The sequence below is a fragment of the Kogia breviceps genome, chromosome 14 (genome assembly GCF_026419965.1).
Source record: "Kogia breviceps isolate mKogBre1 chromosome 14, mKogBre1 haplotype 1, whole genome shotgun sequence".
NCBI lineage: Eukaryota > Metazoa > Chordata > Mammalia > Artiodactyla > Physeteridae > Kogia > Kogia breviceps.
Window position 1 is genome coordinate 33,283,158 of NC_081323.1, and position 21,679 is coordinate 33,304,836.

A 21,679-nucleotide genomic window follows, 5' to 3' on the forward strand; every position below is an offset into this window, starting at 1 on the left:
CTCACCCTTACTCTCTTGTTGTGTAGTACACTGGAAATCACATCTCAGCTGCAGGATTCCATGTTAGAATGTCACCAGCTAACCAGGTTGCTCACTGTAAGCTCATTGCTGTTTCTGTGTGTTCTTAGGTGCCGTGATACTCTTGGGAAGAACCAATATGTTTCGCTTTAACCATCCGAAGGAGGCCGCCAGGCTCAGGGAGAAGAGGAAGGTGAGCAGCATGGAATCTCCTGTAGCCAACTGTGCTCTGGGAGGGGCTGGGGTGGGGGAAGAGGGTGTCTCCACTCTGGTTCCAGCAGTTTAACTTTCTGAAGCATGAACCAACCCAGAGCCTGGATTGATTCTAGAGGGTTTGTTTCCCAGCGGATGGCTCCCTGGTGAAATAGGCTAGCAAGTCAGATCCAGAGCAGGAGGAGAGACACTGCTTCTCGACCCTCCTGTTGAGCCCTGCATCCCCCGAAAGGAGGTGGGCATCATTTCACATTAAGTGGAGAGTGCCTTCCACTCAAGAGCATGTGTTTTAAGAGTTAACCCCATATCAGAATCACTTTCATCCCAAAGTTGGCTCGGTTTTTATTTTCATTCACAGTAAATTGGATTTTTGATTAGGGTGTGAAGCAGAAAGGGGGTGAACCTAGGACAATTGGAAGAGGCTTCAGCTTGGACGAGGATAACCAGAGGGCGCTTGAAATGCTGGATGAGGGGAGGTGGGCAGAGGACCAGAAAGAGACAGGAAGAAATGGAAGGGAGAGGAATCTGTCTAGGACACCATGTTGACCTTAGACTGAGGAAGAGAATGAAGTCACAGCTGAGTTTTCTGTGAGCCAGGCACTGTGCAGAACCTCCACATGTACCAGTTTATGTGCACAGAGGCTGTTATTACACCCACATCACAGATGATCGAGATGAGAAACTGAGGCTGGCCTGTCCCGTGGCCAGCAAGCAGGGAGCCAGGGCCGCAGCCCTGACCGCTGACCCGGACGTGTGGCCCTTCACCCTGAGTTATGCAGCCCCGCATCTCAACCTGCTTTTGCTGGGGCTGCCCAGAGTTGCCAGTGCCTTAAATGCGGAATAACGAGAAAGCCGCAAACCCCAGCCTTCTCCAGGGCTGCCAGTTCCAGCCTGTGAAGCCTCTTGTCTGTTCCAGCCCAGAGTCTCCCTGGAGGGCCCTTTTCAGGACAGAGTTGCAGGGAAGAGAGGGAAGGAAACAGGTTTGCTGGTAACTTTCCATGGAAGCAGACAGGTTAGGCTGTCGCTCTTTTGGTCTCCCTTCACCTCTCCCTCTCCCTCTTTGTCACTCAGCAAGTGTGAGCGCTGCTTCTGCCAGGGGACAGGGTTGACACACATGCCGTCACCCCTTCCCTCCACTTGAACGCAGCAGCCGGGTCAGGGAGATCCCCAGGCCTGTGCAGTTCCCATCCGAGCGCACTGGGGCCCTGCTGGCCTCAGCGTGGGGCTTGGGTTCCAGACGGATCCCTGGCCTGACCCCTGGCGTGCATGTGTGCAGGCTGATGGGGGGCGTGAGCCCCTCATTGCCTCTCCCCAGTGGAGCGTGGGGAGCACAGAGAACGGCCTTCTCTTGCTGACGAGGTAACCGCTCTGCCCTGTGTCTGCTCTTAGAGTGGCCTTCTGTCCTCCCTCAGCTTGTCCATGACCGACCTGTCCAAGTCCTGCGAGAACCTCTCTGCCGTCATGCTGTACAACCCAGGGTGAGTGGACTGCGGCGTTGCCTCCCCTGGGGTTGTCACTGTTGTGGTGTTTGTTGTGTCGACCCCATTAGAGTCATTAGTTAAAAAAAGAAGTCAGTTAAGTAAAATAAAACTTCTGGGCTTCCCTGGTGGCACAGTGGTCGAGAGTCCGCCTGCCGATGCAGGGGACACAGGTTCGTGCCCCGGTCCGGGAGGATCCCACATGCCGCGGAGCGGCTGGGCCCGTGAGCCGTGGCCGCTGGGCCTGTGCGTCCGGAGCCTGTGCTCCGCAACCGGAGAGGCCACAACAGTGAGAGGCCCGCGTACCGCAAAAAAACCCCAACCAAACAAAAAAAACAACACTTCTGCAGTCAGGCCTCCTTATCACATCAGCCGTAGTCATTTTCCAGGTTCCTTTCCAGCCCTTGCTGTGTATGGACATCCTTTAACTTAGTTATAATGATGACACAGGATGAGGGGAGGAAGGGCTGGCGGCGGGGGGCAGCTGATGTGGGTCCTTGGAGGCCCCTGGAAGGAGTTTGACTGTTTTCTAATCATTTGATGTGTTTAAGCAGTAGAGGAACGTAAAGAAAAATTTACTACAAATATTAGGACGTGTATCATCTGGAGAATGTAGCATGGAAGTGAGAGACCAGTTAGGAAGCTACTTCCTTAGTCCCGGTGGGAGGTACCAGTGGCTTGGGTCTGGGTGGTCACCATAGTGATGGAGCATCGTGGAACGAAGGGCGGTTCCCAGGCTCCGGGTTTAAACAGTTGGGCAGGTGATGCACCTGCTCCTGAGGTGCGGGAGGCAGGGATGAGCAGCCTGGGCTGGCGGTGGGCTGAGGCTTCAGTCTGTGTATCTTTCCTATTAGGTTGGAAGTTTTTCGAGGTCAGAGGCTTATCTTACTTATTTCTGTATTCTAGAATGTCATTCACATAACACGCTTGACGAATGTTTAGCAGACAGATTAAGGATGAAATTTTAGTAAGACACATGCGTCCTTTGGGGGGAAAGCGTTTTTCACTAGTTCCTGTGGGCATGGGTGTTCTAAATGGTGGGGAATGGCACATCATGCAGAGGAATGTGTTTCCGTGCACGAGTCAGTTTCCAAATGACACTGCAGTTGGTTGAACAACCTCGAGTTCATGTTCGGGATCCTCAGGCAAAAGGTGGGGAGAGGGCCTCATGACGAAGTGAAGACTTAGGCCAAGGTAGTCAGAGAATTCAATGAGAAACACGCTGCGGTCGGCGGAAGAGATGGTGCTGCATGGGTTGGATGCTGCCGTGATGCATCCTGTTCATCCGGCTTCAGTTAGCAGACACATTTCGTATCCGCCACCCTTGCCATACTCATTTTGTACAAATTCAAATGACTTAATACTTCATCGTACCTTTATTCCCCCGATTCCAGGCCCCGCCCCCAACCTGCCACCTGCTATAGAGAATGATTACCCATGAATTAAAACATAATTGGAGAGAAGTTGCTGCCTCTGATTTATGGGAAGCAGACACCTTGTAAAGTTCTGTGCTCCAGCAACTCGGCAAAACAAAGCGGGATTAAAGCTAAGCTGGGCTGTTTTTACAGTTTTACAGTTTTATAGTTACAGGTGTAACTGTCCTTGGCCTAAATTAAGCACCACGCGATAAACGGGAAGAATGTTGAAAGACGTATGTTCATTGCTTGGACACTAGCTGAATAGTTGTTACTTAAATCTAATAAGCCGCCTGCACACAGTGTGTTAGTTTCTCAAGATGGAACCGTAGGGCTGAGATGCTTCAATAGGGCAGCGCATATTTATTGAGGGCAGGGGGAGACTGTAAGTGTCAGGTGCCCTGTTCCTCTGCCTAAGAAAATGGACACATGGGTGTGAACCCACTTAGCGTGAAGTCATGGAAGTTATATGATTTGGGATTAGTAGCCTGTGACCTGGGAGGGCCAATGGGAAGGGAATGGTGCAAATTGATGTGCTTGGAAGGGATTCTCTTCTGGTGTCCATGCCTTGTAATGTGTTGGGTGATGCAGAAAACCAGAGACTTTCAGAAAGAATCTTTCTTGACGTTGAGGTCACCTCCGGCCAGCAACACTTGTCTTCAACGCTTATGGAGACCAGGCATTGTCCCCTTTGTAACATCTCCCCAGTTCTCCCCCTCTCCTGTGTACCCTCATTGCCATAGCAGTGCGCAGCCTGTAGTAAATAGCTGGGGCCCATGGCAGGAGGAGGGCGGTGTGGAGGGTATAGCAGGGCTGTGAGGAGCCTTAAGTAGTAACCCTCCTAAGTCCCTGGTCTAGCACTTTCTTCTCCGTAGTTGAGGATATGAAGATGTTAGACGTCTATAAAGATGTCTTATCTCGGAGAACAAAGCAGATAGAACACTAACCAGATATTTAGCCCTGGATGCCTGCCAGGTAGGAACCCCAAATCACTCCCTTCTGTTCTACTTGAGAATTCTGTTCAAGATTCACCAAAAAAAACTGGATTCTGTGCTGGGCCCTGAGATGTTTGCAGGAAGAGGTTTTCCCCCTGGAGAGATGTTCTGGGAAGGAACATTTTATGAGCAAACAAGGTGAGTGCTGGCCAGAGTCATGCTGAGCTTAGGAAGAGATAAGAGGATTCCGCAGGTTGGGGCCTGACTGGGGGGCGCCCTGAAAGCCAAGCCTGGGTGTGAGTAGTTTGCTTTGATAAACAGATGTCTATTCTTTGAGGAAATGCACTTTGGGGTTTGGGAGGATGGACCAGGAGAGATGGCAGCTCAGGTTCTGCTGGCACATTCACAGCACCTGTGGACATGTAACGTTTTTATAAGTTCTGGTTAGTGTGTTTAGAATTTATGATTATGAATAAAATGTATGGCCCAAAATACAACAGAGAATTATTTTCTCTATACTCATAAGCATTTGCTAACTCATTTCTTCACTCTTTTTTTTACAATTGTGCTAAGATACACTTAACATGAAATTTGCCACCTTAACCATTTTTAGGCCTACAGTAGTGTTAAGTGCGTTCACATCGTTGCAGCTAACCTCCAGAACGTTTTTCCTATAAAACTGAAACTCTGCACCCATTAAGCAGTAACATGCCAACCCCCCTCCCCCTCACTCCCGGCAACCGCCATTCTATTTTCTGTTTCTGAATTTGACTACTCCAGGTACCTCATATAAGTGGCTTCATACATTATGTATCTTTTTGTGACTGGCTTTTTTCACTTAGCATAATGCCTTCAGGGTTCATCCATGTTGTAGCAAGTATCAGAGTTTCTTCCTTTTTAAAGTTGCATAATACTCCATTGCATGTATATATCACATCTTATGTATCCATTCATCGGTAGATGGACACTTGGGCTGCTTCCACCTTTTGGCAATTGTGAATTAATGCTGCTCAGAACACGGGTGCACAAATACCTGTTTTGAGCCCTTGCTTTCAGTTCTTTTGGGTATATACCCAGAAGTGGGATTGTTGGATCTATGGTAATTATGTTTTGAATTTTTTTGAGAAACGGACACACTGTTTTCTATCTTAGGTGCCACCATGTTACATTCCTACTAACAGTGCACAAGGGTTCCAGTTCCTCCACATCCTCACCAATATGTGTTATTTTCTGTTTTTTTTCTTGTTAGCTTTTTGTTTTGTTTCGTTTTTGATAGTGGCTGCCCTAATGGGTGTGACATGTTACCTCACTGTGGTTTTTCTTCACTTTTTGTTTTCTTTCCATTTTCTTAAGAATTTCCAATCTGGAAAATAGTGTTTGGAAATATAGAAAGATGGAAATCTGAAATTCAGCTCCCCCAGTAAGTTTAGTAAATAACTGATGAGTGTCAGTCTGACAAGGATCCATTTCCTGATGACCTCCCTCAAGCCCTGCCAAGTTCAGTTCAACCAGCTCGTTTGCCTGTATCTCAAAGCCCAGTCCATGCGGTAGGGCTTCAGGAGGTGTTTCTAGCCAAGGAGAGATGAGATCATATTTGCCCTGAGAGGGAACAGTGAGGGCGCTGAGGGAGCTGTGAGAAGGACGTGGAGGTGAGGCCTGAACTGAGGCAGCAGTGGAAGGAAGCTAGAGGCAGAGGGGGGCTGCACAGGTGCCCAGGGCAGGAAGTGATGAGGCCCGGATGGACAATGGGATGTGGGAGGGAAAGAAGGAAAAGCTGGTAGCATCCATTTTCTGGCTTAAATAATTGGTTCGGTGTCGCACGCTCTCCAGCTGAAATACAGATACGGGAGGAGGGCCAGCTTGTCGAGAGGCAGGGAGGATACTGAGCACAGCCTTCAGAAACTGGACCCCGGGCTGCAGACTTCCTCCTGGGAGTGACTGCACATGAGCACAGGGTCAGCTGCCAGGCACCACGTGGGGAGCGTGGGGGCCTCTGCAGCCTGTCACAGGCGCAGGGTGAACGTGGGTCCCCTGTTGACAAGTCCTGCTCTTTCTGCATCCGCTCAGCTGCTGGATGAGGGCCCTTGTTTGGCCAGCCTGTGCTGGGGCTCAGTTCCCTTGGAGCGTGATTTAGTGTACAGGGAAGACTGTGGTAAAGCCTGGCGGAAAGCAGGGAGCCGGGAGCCTTGTCTTTGCCCGTGACGCTTGGACTCCTCTGGGTTGACTCTGAATGAGGGCAGCTGTGCAGCTCCACCCAGCCCCGTGGACGCAGCGCTCCGCTCCTCACCGTAGGGGGTCTGTATCCACCTACTTCGTGATTGGTCTCACAGGCTTCAGCAAGTGGTGATAGTGCAGAGTTTGGGGTCCCTTACCCCGTATTTACCTCTCTTAGGACCAGTTTGGGATCAGCGTTCTCCTGCTTTTAAAACTTTCTCCCTCTTAGGTGAACTGGCTTTTGGCCTTCTTAATGATTCCCTGACGCTAAGTATTGGCTTAATAAATGTTAGCTGCCCCCCAGCACCGCCCCCTCCCCTGCCCCAAACCTCCTCTCTTCTTCTTTGTTTCTCTCTTATTAAACCCTCATGAAGACTTCCTCGGTGGTGCAGCAGTTAAGAATCCACCTGCCAAGGCAGGGGACACAGGTTCAAGCCCTGGTCCGGGAAGATCCCACATGCCGCGGAGAAACTAAGCCCGTGCGCCACAACTACTGAGCCTGCGCTCTGGAGCCCGTGAGCCACAACTACTGAAGCCCGTGCGCCTAGAGCCCGTGTTCTGCAACAAGAGCAGCCACCGCGATGAGAAGCCCGCGCACCGCAACGAAGAGCAGCCCCCGCTCACTGCAATAGAGAAAGCCAGCGCACAGCAACGAAGACCCAACGCAGCCAAAAATAAACAGACAAATAAATAAATATATTATTATTATATATTTTTTGGAGTAAACAACCCTCATGAAGACGTCTTTGTTAAGAGGCCGGGACTCTTCTTTAGTGTCAGCTGCTCCTTTCCCTTAAGCACCAGCCAGCTTTCCAGTTACTTAATAGAAGTCACAGCCCACAGTATCCCTGGAGACAATCATTTTTCTCCCCGAATTGGCTCCGCCCAGGGACTCGGCCTTCCCAGCTCGCTCCCTTTTCTGTCCCCACCCCCACCTCGAGCACGTTCCCTCTGAGGATCTTGCTGCCCATCATCGTGGGGGAATGAGGAAGAGGGCTTTTCCTCTTTAAGTGACCGACATGGTGTGTCCGTGAGGAGCAGCTGATGTTCTGGAGTCATCAGGGCTCTCGTGACCCTGCATGGGATTCCTGGTTTCCTCTACGAGGCGACACGGTGGGACTCATGGACCTGCCCCTGGAACCTGTCCGGCCTTGAGCCGAAGGGTGGGGCTCACCGCACCCCCTTAGCCCTTCGTGGTGACCCCTTCTTCCTGCAGGAGCCCCTCCTCTTCCCAGCAAGTGGCCCGGCTCTCAGTGCCTCTGGGATGCCCTCCAGGCCCCGACATAAGCACCCATTTGTCTCCCGCCATTATCTTCTGCCACTTGCCACCTTGAACTTCAGGTTTCGGTTTAAGTGGACAGAACGTCTTCACACCTCTCTCCAGGCCAAATCCACCTGTAAGACTGTCCACAAAGCCCTCCCACTCTTCATCTTTCAAGGGGAGTGTAGGAACTGTCTCCTCAGAAGCATCTCCAGTTTGAGCGAAGTGCTTCCTCTTCGTCCTCTGGCAGGTGTTTGGTGCTCGCCTTTATCATCATAACTTTTCCCCAATTCCTTTAGTTGATGCTGGTGCCTGCTTTCCCGCTAGGCTTCCTGAGGGCGGGGCCATGCCCTGCTGCTCTTCGAATCTCCAGCATCTCACACGCACTGGGCACTTAACAGATGTTCACCAAGATGTGGGTTTGCAGCCAAAATGCTCTCAGTGCGGGAGGTATGTCTGCTCATAGGTGTCCAGGTGCCTCGTGCTTCAGATGGGTCCTTATGCACTGCTTAGCATCTCCAGACTAGCTGGGCCTTATCCTTGTGAGAGTTTCACACACACAGATGTATTTCATGCACGTTTTGTGGCTTTCTTGACTGTTGCACGTTCACATCTCTTGGTTTCCTTGGTATCCTATAGACCTGAGTATGTTTTTTTGCAGCAGATTAAAAATTTATGCTACTTAGTACTCAGTTCCTCTTAGAGCAAAGCTCTCTGAAAGAATTACATCAGGTTTGCAAATTACTGTATCCAGTAAGATCCAACTTATCTTCAAAGCAGTCGGTTTCAACAGGCAACCTAGTAATTCTCCAAAGAGAATTTTTCTCCAAAAAAACCCATGCTCTGAATCATAGTAAGATTTGGACTTTTTAAAAGTGAAGTCTTTGCTACCCAGGAACATTTTATCAGCCCAACTGGGCACATCATGTTGGATGTATCGTTTCTAAGGTAGTTTAGGAGCTCACTGCCTGCCCACATCGTAAGCTTTCTGGAAACCAGGATTTGTAGGCACACATGCGTGGTACTTAGTGCCAGAGAATTTTTGGAGGAGGCAAAGCAGCCTGGTGACTTCCTTTGGGGGTCAGCTCTGCTTTGAGAAGCACCCAGTCAGGGTCTTTGCCAGGAAACAGTTTCGCTGCAGGGGAAACATTCCTCCTCAAGGCCCAGTGTCTTTAAGAAGAAACCAAGCCCACTCCTCAGGCATCCTCTGTCTTGCTCTGAGGCTGCAAACAGGCGGCTAACTTGGAAGAAAGCGGGAGCTTTCACAACTTTTTGAAGGTGCTCTGAGCAAAATTATATACGTTCCAAGTTCATTTCAGTCTTTAAAATAAAGGGAGAAAATTTCATTTGTGCATTATTCTCCTTTAAGCACTAACCAGTGGCGAGCCTGTTTAAATGGATATACTGCATTTGAAGAAATTCTGAAGAGGAGAAATGCCTGGGTTTCAAATGCGATTGGGCCAAAAATATCTAAAGTCAAAAATCAAACCTCTCTTTGGCAAGCCGTCCAAGGAGCTTTATGGAATGTAGCGCTGATGGGGTTGATGGGCGTCAGGGCCAACTCAGGGCTCAGTGCAAGGCCCCTGACTCTGAAGACTGTCTGAAGTCATCGACAATCAGGGGATAAGGACAGATGAGGGATGGTTATTTTTAACCTGACTTTAAATTTTCATGTGTTAATCATTATGGAAAATTTAGAAATCACAAATAAGCAAAAAGGAAGAAACTACGGCAGTGAACATGTTTCTGTATATTCTAGTCTATACCTCTGTCCCACCATCTAGCCATCTCTTTCTTTCTCTCTGTGTGTGCGCATGTATATGTACATATATACATTTATACTTGTATACATTTATATGCGTTCTTCTACCAGGATGGGTTCACACTGGGCTTGTTTCATGCACTTATATATCTTTCCCCTTCATATGTATTAACCTACATCATTTTAACATCCATGTGAGATTCCATTGTATGGATATGCCATACCTTACTTATCTTCTGTTGGTAGGTGTTTTGTTGTCTAGCTTTGAACTATGGCAAACAGTTGGGGTGAACACATTTGTGGCTAAATCTTTGTGCTTATCTGTGAGTATTACTTCCTCAGGTGAGAAAAAGTAGAATGGGATTACCAGGCCAGAGGGTGTATATATTGATAGTTTTAAGGCTCTTGTTAGATGTTCACAAACTGTTCTATAGGATGGTTGTACGTATCACCACTATTTATCTCCCACCAATACCACATGAGAGTTTCCCTTTCCTTGCAAACTGGAAAAGGATCCTCTTGATTCATAGACTGTGTTGATATGAAGACACCCTCCTGGATGCAGCTCTAAGCTGTAATCACAGCAGCTGGAGTCTCGGCAATCCTGCTAACAGTGGCTCTCTCTGGAAGCCTGTCCTGGGCATCCTGATCATCACCCAGGATGCATCAGGCACCTCATTTGTCCTGTGCAGAGCTCCGTGCTGTGTGCGGTTCGCTCCAGCCTTCCTGCTCCTTCAGGTTTAGAGTAGGGATGGGGTTTCGGAATGTGAAGCCGGAAGGAACTATATTCCGCATGAAGAGTTCCGGGATTGCGATGCAGAAAGCCGAAAGCACCAAGATACGTTACTGGTGAGGACTTCTTACCAGCTGACAACAGTTGTAGGAAAAGAAAGTAGTTTCATTTTCCTTCCTCTCTCCAACCCCTTCCCTATTTCTTCCTTGGGCTCTCCTTCCCTATATCTTCCCTCCTTCCCTCCCTCTCTCCCTTCCTTCAACTGAAAGGATAAATACATCACACTGGGGAGAGAGTAAGAAAACATCAGTAACCAGGTGCGTCCTTCACTGTACTGAGCTTAGCTTCCCTCTAGATTTCTGTCAGCTTCCAGGAAACAGGCACAGGATCTAATCGGTTCACTCAGTTCCCAGCATAGCACCTGGAACTTAATAGCCATGTAATACATGTGAACTAAGTGAATTCACTTCTTCCCCTTAATTCATACCAATGTAAAAGGGGCTTCAGAAACAGAGCCTGGTCATAGCTGGAGATATTCTTGGTAAGACCCGCACCGTCAGGTGAGGTCATGTCCTCACTATGGGTCCTGGGAGGAAAGATTGCGTTGCCCACTGATACAGTGCCCTGTTAGCCCCACTTTTCTCTCTTCTCTCTCACTTTCTGGGGCTTTATACATTGTTTTATCCCTTTTTTCTTGCTGACCTTGAGTGAGTGGGAAAGTTTTATACATGTAGTGGTTGGCAATATTTATTGAGCAAAATTATATACATAATTTTGCTGGTGATTTGGCTGTGTTTTAGCTTATGGTTGTTCACTGTGTTTGTCTCTGCTGGTTTGTTTTATTGGGCCTTTCCATCTTTCAAAAGTTTGCTTTGCTGCAAGGCTGACTTCCTCTCCAGTCTTTGGTCTCAGTGGTGTCGCTTTTTCATGGACTATTTACCCACTTGGCAGTTGCTGTAGAGCCTTAAATAGCTTGTTAAGATGCACCGTTTTGGGGAACACAGCTGAAAGAAGTGAGCTTCTTCCTCCATTAACAGAGAGCAGCATCAGTTTCAGGCAGGCCCTGGGGATGTGGCAAGCCGGTTCCAGACCACCGTGGTAGAGCCAGATACACAGTAGAGAGAGCCATGCCCAGTGTTTGGTTTCCCAGTGCATTTAAAAACTATGTTTATACTGTAGTATTACATTATACTGTATGTTAAGCATGCAGTAGGATTATGTCTAAAACAATGTACATACCTTAATTTAAAAACACTTTATTACTAAGAAATGCTAACCATCATCTGAGCCTTCAGAGAGTCACAATGTTTTTGCAATAGTAACATCAAAGATAAGTGATCACAGATCACTGTAGCAAATATGATAAGAATGAAAAGTTTTCAGGATAGTGAGAATTAGTAAAATATGACACAGACAGAATGGCCATCATCAAAAATCTGCAAACAATAAATGCTGGAGAGGGTGTGGAGAAAAGGGAACCCTCTTGCACTGTTGGTGGGAATGTAAATTGATACAGCCCCTATGGAGAACAGTATGGAGGTTTCTCAAAAAACTAAAAATAGAACTACCATACGACGTAGCAATCCCACTACTGGGCATACACCCTGAGCAAACCATAATTCAAAAAGAGTCATGTACCACAATGTTCATTGCAACACTATTTACAATAGCCAGGACACGGAAGCAACCTAAGTGTCCATCGACAGATGAATGGATAAGGAAGATGTGGCACATATATACAATGGAATATTACTCAGCCATAAAAAGGAATGAAATTGAGTTATTTGTGGTGAGGTGGATGGACCTAGAGTCTGTCATACAGAGTGAAGTAAGTCAGAAAGAGAAAAACAAATGCCGTATGTTAACACATATATGTGGAATCTAAAAAAAAAAGAAAAATGGTTCTGATAACCTAAGGTCAGGACAGGAATAAAGATGCAGAAGTAGAGAACGGACTTGAGGACACGGGCAGGGGGAAGGGTAAGCTGGGATGAAGTGAGAGAGTGGCATGGACATACATACACTACCAAATGTAAAATAGATAGCTAGTGGGAAGCAGCTGCATAGCACAGGGAGATCAGCTCGGTGCTTTGTGTCCACCTAGAGGGGTGGGAGGGAGACGCAAGAGGGAGGGGATCTGGGGATATCTGTATATGTATAGCTGATTCACTTTGTAATAAAGCAGAAACTAACACACCATTGTAAAGCAATTATACAACAATAAAGATGTTAAAAAAATTAAATAAATAAAATGTGACACAGAGACATGAAGTGAGCAAATGCTGCTGGGAAAATGGCTCTGGTTGACTTGCTCGATGTAGGGTTGCCACAAACCTTCAATTTGTTAAAAAAAAGCAATATCTGTGAAGTGCAGTAAAGTGAAGTCTGTCTGTACTGACTTAGCTTTTTCTTTCTTGTCCTTGAATATAACTCCACTGTGAGCCACTTTAAATGATGAGCTCCTTTGTTTCCTGTTTTCAGAGTAGCAGAATGGGGGCTTTCATGGTGGCACAGTGGTTAAAAATCCACCTGCCAAATCAGGGGACAGAGGTTTGAGCTCTGGTCCAGGAAGATCCCACATGCTGCGGAGCAACTAAGCCCGTGCGCCACAACTACGGAGCCTGCGCTCTAGAGCCCGTGAGCCACAACTACTGAGACCGTGTGTCACAACTACTGAAGCCCATGCGACTAGACCCCATGCTCTGCAACAAGAGAAGCCACTGCAGTGAGAAGCCCATGCACCACAATAAAGAGTAGCCCCTGCTTGCCACAACCAGAGAAAGTCCGCGCACAGCAATGAAGACCCAACATACCCAAAAATAAATAATTTTTTTTTTTTTAAAAAGGGGGCTTCCCTGGTGGCGCAGTGGTTGAGAGTCCGCCTGCCGATGCAGGGGACACGGGTTCGAACCCTGGTCCAGGAAGATCCCACATGCCACAGAGCAACTAGGCCCGTGAGCCACAACTACTGAGCCTGCGCGTATGGAGCCTGTGCTCCGTAACAAGAGAGGCCGCGATAGTGAGAGGCCCGTGCACTGCGATGAAGAGTGGCCCCTGCTTGCCACAACTAGAGAAAGCTGTCACGCAGAAACGAAGACCCAACACAGCCCAAAATAAATAAATTAAAAAAAAAAAAAAAAAAAAAAAAGAACTATGGGCTGTAGGATTCCAAGTGCAATCTGTCTTCATTCTCTTCCTTTATATTTGCGTTGTCTGCTCAGCGGCAGCATTTCTGTTTCCTTCATTGTATAATTGCATGATCTAAAGCTGAATTGTATGGGTCAGCTGAGGAAGTGAGCCTTTGCCCAGTGCAATGATGGATAGCAGTTATGGGCAAGGGTGGAAGGTAGCAGATTCCTCTTCGTCCTACATGACAGCATGATTTTCCTCTGAAGCAACATCTTGTATTAACTTGATTACCTGCCGTGAGCTCTCTAATTTGTTGACTCATTTGATTAGAGCTTGTTGCTGATTCAGTCAGGGGTTCCTGATGTACATACGTATCTGTTCCTGCTTCCAGGCCTTTGCTGGAAACGTGCTATTTCCTCCTCCTGGACTGCTCCTCCGTGTGTCCGCCCACTCTTCACATGGCTGAATCCCACATCATCTCTAAGATGTCAGTTTCAGTGTCATTTCCTCGGGGAGGCCCTACCAACCCCAGCCCAGATTTCATCTCCTTGGCTCTTTGTACATAGCATCCTGTCTCTGTGGTAGCACTTTAAACAGTCGCTGAAATTGTGAGTTTTGGTGCAACTATTTGCCCACTCTTGGTCTGAGTTTTTAATGGAATATTTTTAGTATATTTAGTGAAAAGGTTTGATTTTCTTAATGTACCCCTGCTTCTAAGTAGGTGTTTGGGAAGCAGTTGTTGATTGAATGCGTGTGTGTGTGTCTGTGTGTGTGTGTGAATTGTTGTGCCGCAATGAGGACCCTCCACCCCCTTCTTTTATCCCAGCCCGTAACCCTAACCGTGAACAGCCGTGTCCCACATCAGTGACCTCCGATATTTAGTCACCAGAAGCAACCCCCAAATTTTATGATCTACTGAGGTCAGTCATCATCATTGCTGGAGATGAATGGAAATCAACTAGAGATTTGTAGAAGCAAAAAGGAAGTAAAACGGTTGCTGTGATCACAGTAGATGGAGAAAAATGTTTGAAACAGGTAGTTTGTCTCATTATAAACTGAAATGCTTATTACAAAAAAGTAACACATTCAGAAATGAATAAAGTAATCATAAGCATTCACAATCCTTCCACCAAGAAATAATGATTGGTTTATATTTGTAATATTTACTTATATTTTATACTATATATGTTTAATTGTACATCAGGTACTATAATCATGCATTCTAAAAAGTATTCTAAAAAAAACAACATTGAGCTCTCACTCGATATACAGCTCTGTGTTTTGCGTTTTCTTTTACTGTTTTCCTGGGAACTTGTCCCCAGGCCATCCAACACTGTTCTTCATCCCATGTTTATATCATCATGTAACTCTTGCTTCATCATTGAGGACTCTTGGAACTATTTCTTCTTTTTGCCCACATAAATTGATTACATTGCAATTAGCTTATATAAATCTTTCCCACTTTATTATTTATCAGCTAAATGCAGATGCCCCAGAATTCTTTATTTGACGATATCTGCTGCTTACATTAAAACAACAAGGGGAGGAATGGAGAGAGACGTCAGAGAGAAATCAGGAAGGGAGGCTTGAGACCTAGAAGAGGCGATGGCAGGGGAGAGCTGGGGGAGGGCGGCCAGCCCCAGGGAGGTACATAGGCGCTGCCGAGACCTTCCTTAGCCCTGTGGATGTGAGGCTTATGTTTCAAGCCTTGCCTGGTTGAGCGTGTGAGCATCGTGTCCCTCAGCACGTGGTATCAAAGGAGTCCAGGTGTGCAAAGTAGACCCGCAGAGCTCTTCACTTCAGGAATGTCTTACCAGGGCAGAGGAGCTGTGGTGCATTTCAAGTCTTTTTCACGTCTTCAAACCCCCCTTCTCTGCCCACAAATATGCACAGCTTCTCTTTTCCTAAACGAACCTCCTCATGGCCTACCCCATGTAGATGCCACCAAACCGTTTCATCAGGATCATCTACCATGTACATTTCCAGCCATGTGAGTTTGCTCCCATAAAGCATGGCGCGTCTGTATTCTGAAACGGCATGGTATTAAACTGTGTTGTGGAATGATAGTTAATGATTTGGGGATTTGTCCAAGGTGTGTATTAAGAGAAAAAGGCTACACAACAAACTCTGTTGTCAGCTTTCATCCGTGTGCGTGTGTGTTCGGCTGTGAGGCCGAAGGCTGTTTACCAAGGTGCCACGATCGTGGTGAGGGACTTGACTGTATTTTACTCCCCTGTATTTTCTACCTTTACTGCAGTTAATTGCTTTCATCTTGAGAAGGCTGGGAGCACCACCGATTGTTATTTCTTAGGGCACAGAGAACTCTGCCCTGGCTGATGTCATCGCCTCCTTGCCCAGGTGTTCTGTGACTCTGTGTAATTGGGGTCTGGCTCTCAGCCTCATGTCACTGACTTCACAGCTCTACCCGGAGCGGTCCTTAGTTGAACACCTACTATGTGCCTTGCAGAAGGCCCTCGGGATACACGGCTCAGCTGGGTCTCTATCCTCCAGAAGCCCTGGTGGACAGGGCTCTGCCTATCCTCTGTGACCCGTAGGGTCTCGGGTGGTCTGGGCCTTGGCCCCTTCTTGGCCCACAGTTGCTCTCATCCCATCACTGTCCCCTGGTTGCACCTGCTCTCGCCATTCCAGTCTTCCTGTGCTCCCCGTGTGCCACACGTTGTCCCCGGTCATTGGCCTGGCTTCCCCCGTGTCGGCACCAGCTGCATCCTTGTGGTCACGCCCTCGCTCAGCTCTCTCTCCACCCTCCCTCCTGGCTTCAGGCTATTTCACAGCACGTATCACAGAGCTTTTTCCCTGTTGGTTAGCTGTCCTTCTCCCCCCACCCCCACTAGAGTGGAAGGTTTATGACGGCAGGGGCTTGGTTCCTTTTGCTGAGTCTCTCAGGGCCTGGGACAGTGCCAGGCTCGTGAATGGCTTGTTGATCAAATGAATTGATGACGCGTGAGCCACTAGCTCCAATTCCTCGCGCTCAGTGCCTTGCTTGTCTCTTTCGTTTTCCTTCTTCTGTGTTTGTTCCGCTCGATTTTCCCACTCCCCACACTGTGGCCATTGTTCTGTCCATCTGTCAAGCAAGGCCCAGCTCAGACAGACAGCGAGGCCTCCTCCCATGCCTGCAGCTATAAATGCTCTCCCTCCCTCCACCCCGCAAGGATAAAATGGAACTTTCTCCTTGGGCTCCTCACATTCTGTGTGATCCATATGCATACATATTTCACGTGCAATTCACCCTTAAGACCTGAAGAGAGTTTATCCATTCTGTATGTCTAACACACTGCCTTGCACATAGTAGGTGCTTGTTAAAGGTTTGTTGGACGTGTGGCAGGCATGGCCGAATGAAGTGGCAGGAATATTCCCTGTGGCACACTGTTCTCGTCTGTCCACAGGGGAGAGGTACATCTGGGAACGGTGAATCATATTCAACTCTGGGAGGCTGTTTCTGGGGTACACGTTGCTGTGGTTTGGTTAAGGAGGTGAGATGGAATTCCAGAGTTGAAGTAGGAGTGGAAGAGGAGCAGGAAGAGGTAAATTTTGCCCTTGACTTCTCTAAAGAGGAGGTCACCGTGGGCCTCTCCCTGATCCGCCCCTGCCCCGACCCCCAGGCCTCAGTCTCCTGGCCTGTAAAGTAGTGGGAGGGCAGGAGCAGGGGTGTCTGGGTGGGGTACGGGGGTGTGTGCTGAGTTGATTGCATGATCTCTCGAGTGCCATGTACTTCTAACTACCTTTGGTCTTATGTTCGATCAGGTAGGTCTCCTGGGTTTTACTGGTGGTCCTGGCTGGCTTTATTGGAGAAGGTTATACCACTGTTATGAGAAATAGGCTGAGGAGAAACTCACTTAAAATGCTGTGGTATCAAATTTTACTGTTTTTTTTTTTTAAAGCAATCTTTGTTTCTTTGGGCACTTTTCATTTGCAATGTGAAAGGCTTAAGACTGGCTTCTGGGAAGTCTTTACCAGTACTTTCTAGACTAGGGATTTGAAAGTTAATTAGAAAACCACTCCCAGAGTACTAGGGATATTTTTGTTATAAACTCTTTTACCTAAAAGAGGTTTAATTTCACACCTTCCTTGATCAAATTGCATGGTGCGACCCTCATCTTGATATAAGCACCTTGAATTACAGTTGTATGAAGTCACTCTACGGTAGGATAACTTGATTTGAGGGGAAAAATGGGGGAGACTGGGAGTAGGTGGTGTGGCAGTTTCAACTCTCTCTACAAAGCAGCTATTCTTAGCTTTCTAATGCGAGTTGGCATGAATGCTGATGCGTGCAGGAATGACTACGAGGCCTCTCCAGGCAGAGTCTGCATGAACGGCTGGGTTCTTCTTTCGTGAGTTTCTCTTTGTCTACCTTGGGGCAGCATCTGGTTTCTGCTCAGCCTTTAAAGAATATCTAGAATGTCAAGGTTCTCAAGGTCAGGGAGATGATTGGATAGGACCTGCACAAACTCTAGCACCCAAATCCAAGATCCCCCCGGTCTCCTTGGGATTTGCTCTCTGTAAGGTGATTTGAGACTGGCTGGAAGGGAGTTCCTGAGGGTGGTAAGGTGGTAAGAAGCTCGGCCATTCTGGGCGCAGCCGTTACAGGACCCACTGAGGTCAAACGCTAATCCCTTGTGAAGGATGTGGGAGAGGGGAACCCTCTACACTGAGTTCTGGTCTTTTCCAGCTCCTTTCCATCTGTTCCTTACCAGACTGTGGACTGAGTCCAAACATCCCAGGCAACAGGCTGGGGATTCTTTCATAAATGACACATACGTGATCAGAACCAGCTGTACAGCTTGCAGGGCTCAGTGCATAATGAAAACGTGGGGCCTCTTGTTCAAATATTAAGAAGTTCAGGGTGACCACAGTGGAGTATCACATGAGTGCAGGGCCCTGTGCACCTTCACGGGCTGCCCGCCCACGAGGTCATCTCCGGATTTGATGATAACCTGAAAGCCGCAGAGGAAGAATCCAGGCCTCCCCATTGACCAAGAACTTTTCCCTTAAGCTGTTCATGTACTTACTGAAACTTCCCTTAGCTGCTCGCATACTTGTTGAAACTTCCTTTAGCTGCTCGTGTTCTTACTGAAACTTCCCTTAGCTGTCCGTGTGCTTGCTGAAAATGCCCGTGTGGGAACTGCCTCCCCCTTGGCTCACCCCCTTCGGCTGGGAGCCCCCTCCTGGTCTGTAGATCAGCATCCACGCCCCAGCCACCTCCCCCACGGCTGCCACTCAAGTGTGGGCTGGACTCCAGTAGCCACTTTCCTCCTTTTAGAAAGTGAAATGAGAAGTTCCAAACTCATCACCATTTGGATGACACAGGGACTCGAAATGTATGCTTTCAGTTCATTAAAATTTCTTTCTCTTACTTTTTCTTGATAATCACAGTCTCACTTTCAGTGTAATGGTGTGCACGGAGAAATTCCCACCCCCTTGCTTTTTTCGTTGCCAGTGATGACAGGAATATAGATGGCAAGATGTGCAGTTATGCCGAAAAATGATAGATGTCTTTTAATGCAAAAAAAAAAAAAAAAAGACGCCATTTCTCATAAAAATAGGTTGTATGCTGTGCTTTTTTGTTGGCCCTAACTCAGTGTGTGTTACTTCCAACTTTCATTTAAAAATTCTAAAAGCAGCTGTAAAACATATCCTTTTGTGGTTTTCCTTTTAATTATAACATTTAGGAAATTTGGGGCCAAGATAATTCCAGTAAAGTAAGATAGTGAATTACACTTATTTAAAATGATGCCACATTAAAATACAATTACAGTTGATGTTCTTTCCTTGATATTAACACACATTTATATTTTACAGTCTATTGAGGTTTGCTATTTGAAATATTATCATTGATTATGGAAGGGGGGTGCATTTTAAAGTATGTTCAGTAAATATGTAATATTTAATAGAAACTAAACAGTACCAGCAACAGCTGATATCACCTCATATTTAAAATATAGTCCCTGACTTTGTGATTATGACTCTCTCCTCAGACTATTTGGGACTGAGCGTCTTTATGTTGTTTTTTCTTTTTCTTTTTAAACTCTTAATTTTGAGGAAATGGGAATCATTATTTATCAAGGGGATCCTCTCTCTCTGTCTTCAACTGCTCATCTCCAGCCTCATTTAAGGGCTCATCCTTCTCTGCCAGTCACTGCAGTGTGTGTGGTCTTCCAGACTCTGCACTAAGCTCCTTTATTCACATTCCATACCTATGTCCTGGGTAATTCCTATCTTGATGCTGGTGAATTCCAAGTCTATATCTCCATCCTTGATGACGGCCCAAGTGCTAGATCTTCGTTTGTATCCCCTGCCTGCTGGACGTCTCAATTTGGTTGACCCTGGAATCATTAGATTCAACATGTGTAAAATCGAGCTTACTTTCTTGAAGGCAGAATAAAGATAAATTGTGGGCTCTGGAGTCGATTGATTCTGCCACTTACTGGAGTCGTGGCCGTTGCTTGTGTGTAAAATGGGGGAAAGATGGCACCTACCTCACAGGACCATTGTGAGAGTCAAATGCGAGTCCTCGGACCCAGGTGTAGAATGACTCTTGCATGGATGTTGATACAGATGTTTTGTGGATGTTGATACGGATATTTTGTATGTACGGTCTTGTTTGATGAGATGGATGTTTGTCTTCTTTGAGGGAGGGCTTGTTATTTTCTTCAAAGTCTGTAAAAAGCAAGCATCCAAGATTAAATAACTCATGCTTAGCCTCACAACCACTAGCATTTGTATTCGGACCAGTTGACCTTTTAGCACAGCCTCTTGGCCTTGAAGCTTGGCTTCCCCACCCACTGTGTGACCCGGCCAGAAACCTGAGGGTCATCTTTGACTCTTTCTTTCCCATCACAACCTCCAACAAAATCCAGCCCATTAGCAGGTTCTCTCAACTGAACGAACCCCTGCGTATCAGAAGATACTGGCATTTCCTTATCCCAGTGCTCCTGGGTACTGCCTCCATCATCTCTTGTTTCCGTGACGACACAGGCCTCCTGATCTGTTTCTTGGCTTCTCCTCTCATCTGTTCTCTGTGGGCTCTCTAACAACCTGTCAGTGTCTGTTCCACGACACTTTTCTGCCACCATCTTTGGGGTCAAGTGCAGAGTCCTCAATATAACTTCCAAGGCCCTGTACCGTGTGGCTCCTCTTGTCCTGTTGAGCTTCACATCTTGCCCTTCCCCTCACAGGAAGCCAAGAGCTGGCTTTATTGAGCTCCTGCGTCATGCACGAGGAAGAATGGCACAGTCTAGGTGGAAGTTCCCTTGGGAGGCTTGCCTTGATTCTAGGTCCTACCAAATTCTGAGACCAGCACCCGCTCGGTGTGTTATAACACTGTGTCCTTCCTCATCCTGGCTCGTGACACACTGGGTGTGCCCTTCATGTTTATTCCACTGTCACTTACAGACTGGGAGCCCCATGGGGGCAGGGACATATCTCCCTTCCGGACTTTTGTATCCTGTGTGCCTTGCACAGTGCCTGGCACTGTGCTCAGTAAAATACATAGGTGCTCAGAGTGTCACACTGGAGATGAAGATATTAAAGCTCACGTTTCATGACTTTTTGAGACCACACAACTCATTAGCAACAACTGCAGTGGTTATAGCAGCACAGATTTTAGTACCAACCTGATTCAAGCCCTCCCTCTGCTGCTTACCTCATCTAAGCCTCAGTTTCCTGTTTTATAAAATGGGGATGAGGGCTTCCCTGGTGGCGCAGTGGTTGGGAGTCCGCCTGCCGATGCAGGGGACACGGGTTCATGCCCCGGTCCGGGAAGATCTCGCGTGCCGCGGAGCGGCTGGACCCGTGAGCCATGGCCGCTGAGCCTGCGCGTCCGGAGCCTGTGCTCCGCAACGGGAGAGGCCATGGCAGTGAGAGGCCCGCGTACCACAAACAAACAAACAAACAAACAAAAATAATAAAATGGGGATGAGACCTGCTAGGGTTAGGAGAACAAAGTGAGGGTATTGCATGCTCAGTGCCCGGCCAAGCACCTGCACGTTGTAAACTGTCCGGTGATAGGTTTTCATTCGAACCTCTCAGAGCAGCATTTGCCTTATGACTGTGCCCTTGTGACACCGTCAGAGCAGAGAGACATTGTCTGCTGATGGTCACATTGAGCTGATGTTCACAGAAAGTATAAATCAAGAATAAAGACAGTTCTATTGGGAAAATCCTCAGGTTTTAAAAGTGTTTTATTTGGTGATTTTATTTTTTTTGACTGTAATTATCTCTAGAAAGACTAAACTGTACCGAAGTCTAAAAATACATACTAGGAAGCATTCCCAAGTTTCTGTTTATCGTTATATAAGAGAGAATGATCATATATGAACTTTAATGAAGCCCTGTATCTGCTTAGTGTAATGGCATATGGATTGGGCTCCAGAACTGGCAAATACCTCTCATATACTATATTTATGTGATTGATTTCTCCTGGATGGCAGTGCCTGTAATCCACAGACCATTTTCATTTGATAGAAAGATAAATATAACCCTAAATGATAAGTTTCAACGAAGG

General features: G+C 47.2%; 1 protein-coding gene across 5 annotated transcripts in view; it reads left to right on the forward strand.

Moving 5' to 3' along the window:
* The window catches only part of KIF16B (kinesin family member 16B), a 296,484-nt gene that overhangs the window by 154,962 nt on the left and 119,843 nt on the right, over positions 1-21,679 (forward strand). For all 5 annotated transcript variants that reach the window (XM_067012363.1, XM_059037575.2, XM_059037574.2 and 2 more), the window contains 2 exons: positions 129-211; positions 1,621-1,709. In XM_067012363.1, coding sequence (XP_066868464.1) covers positions 129-211; positions 1,621-1,709 — 172 coding nt within the window. The remainder of the gene's footprint in view (positions 1-128; positions 212-1,620; positions 1,710-21,679) is intronic.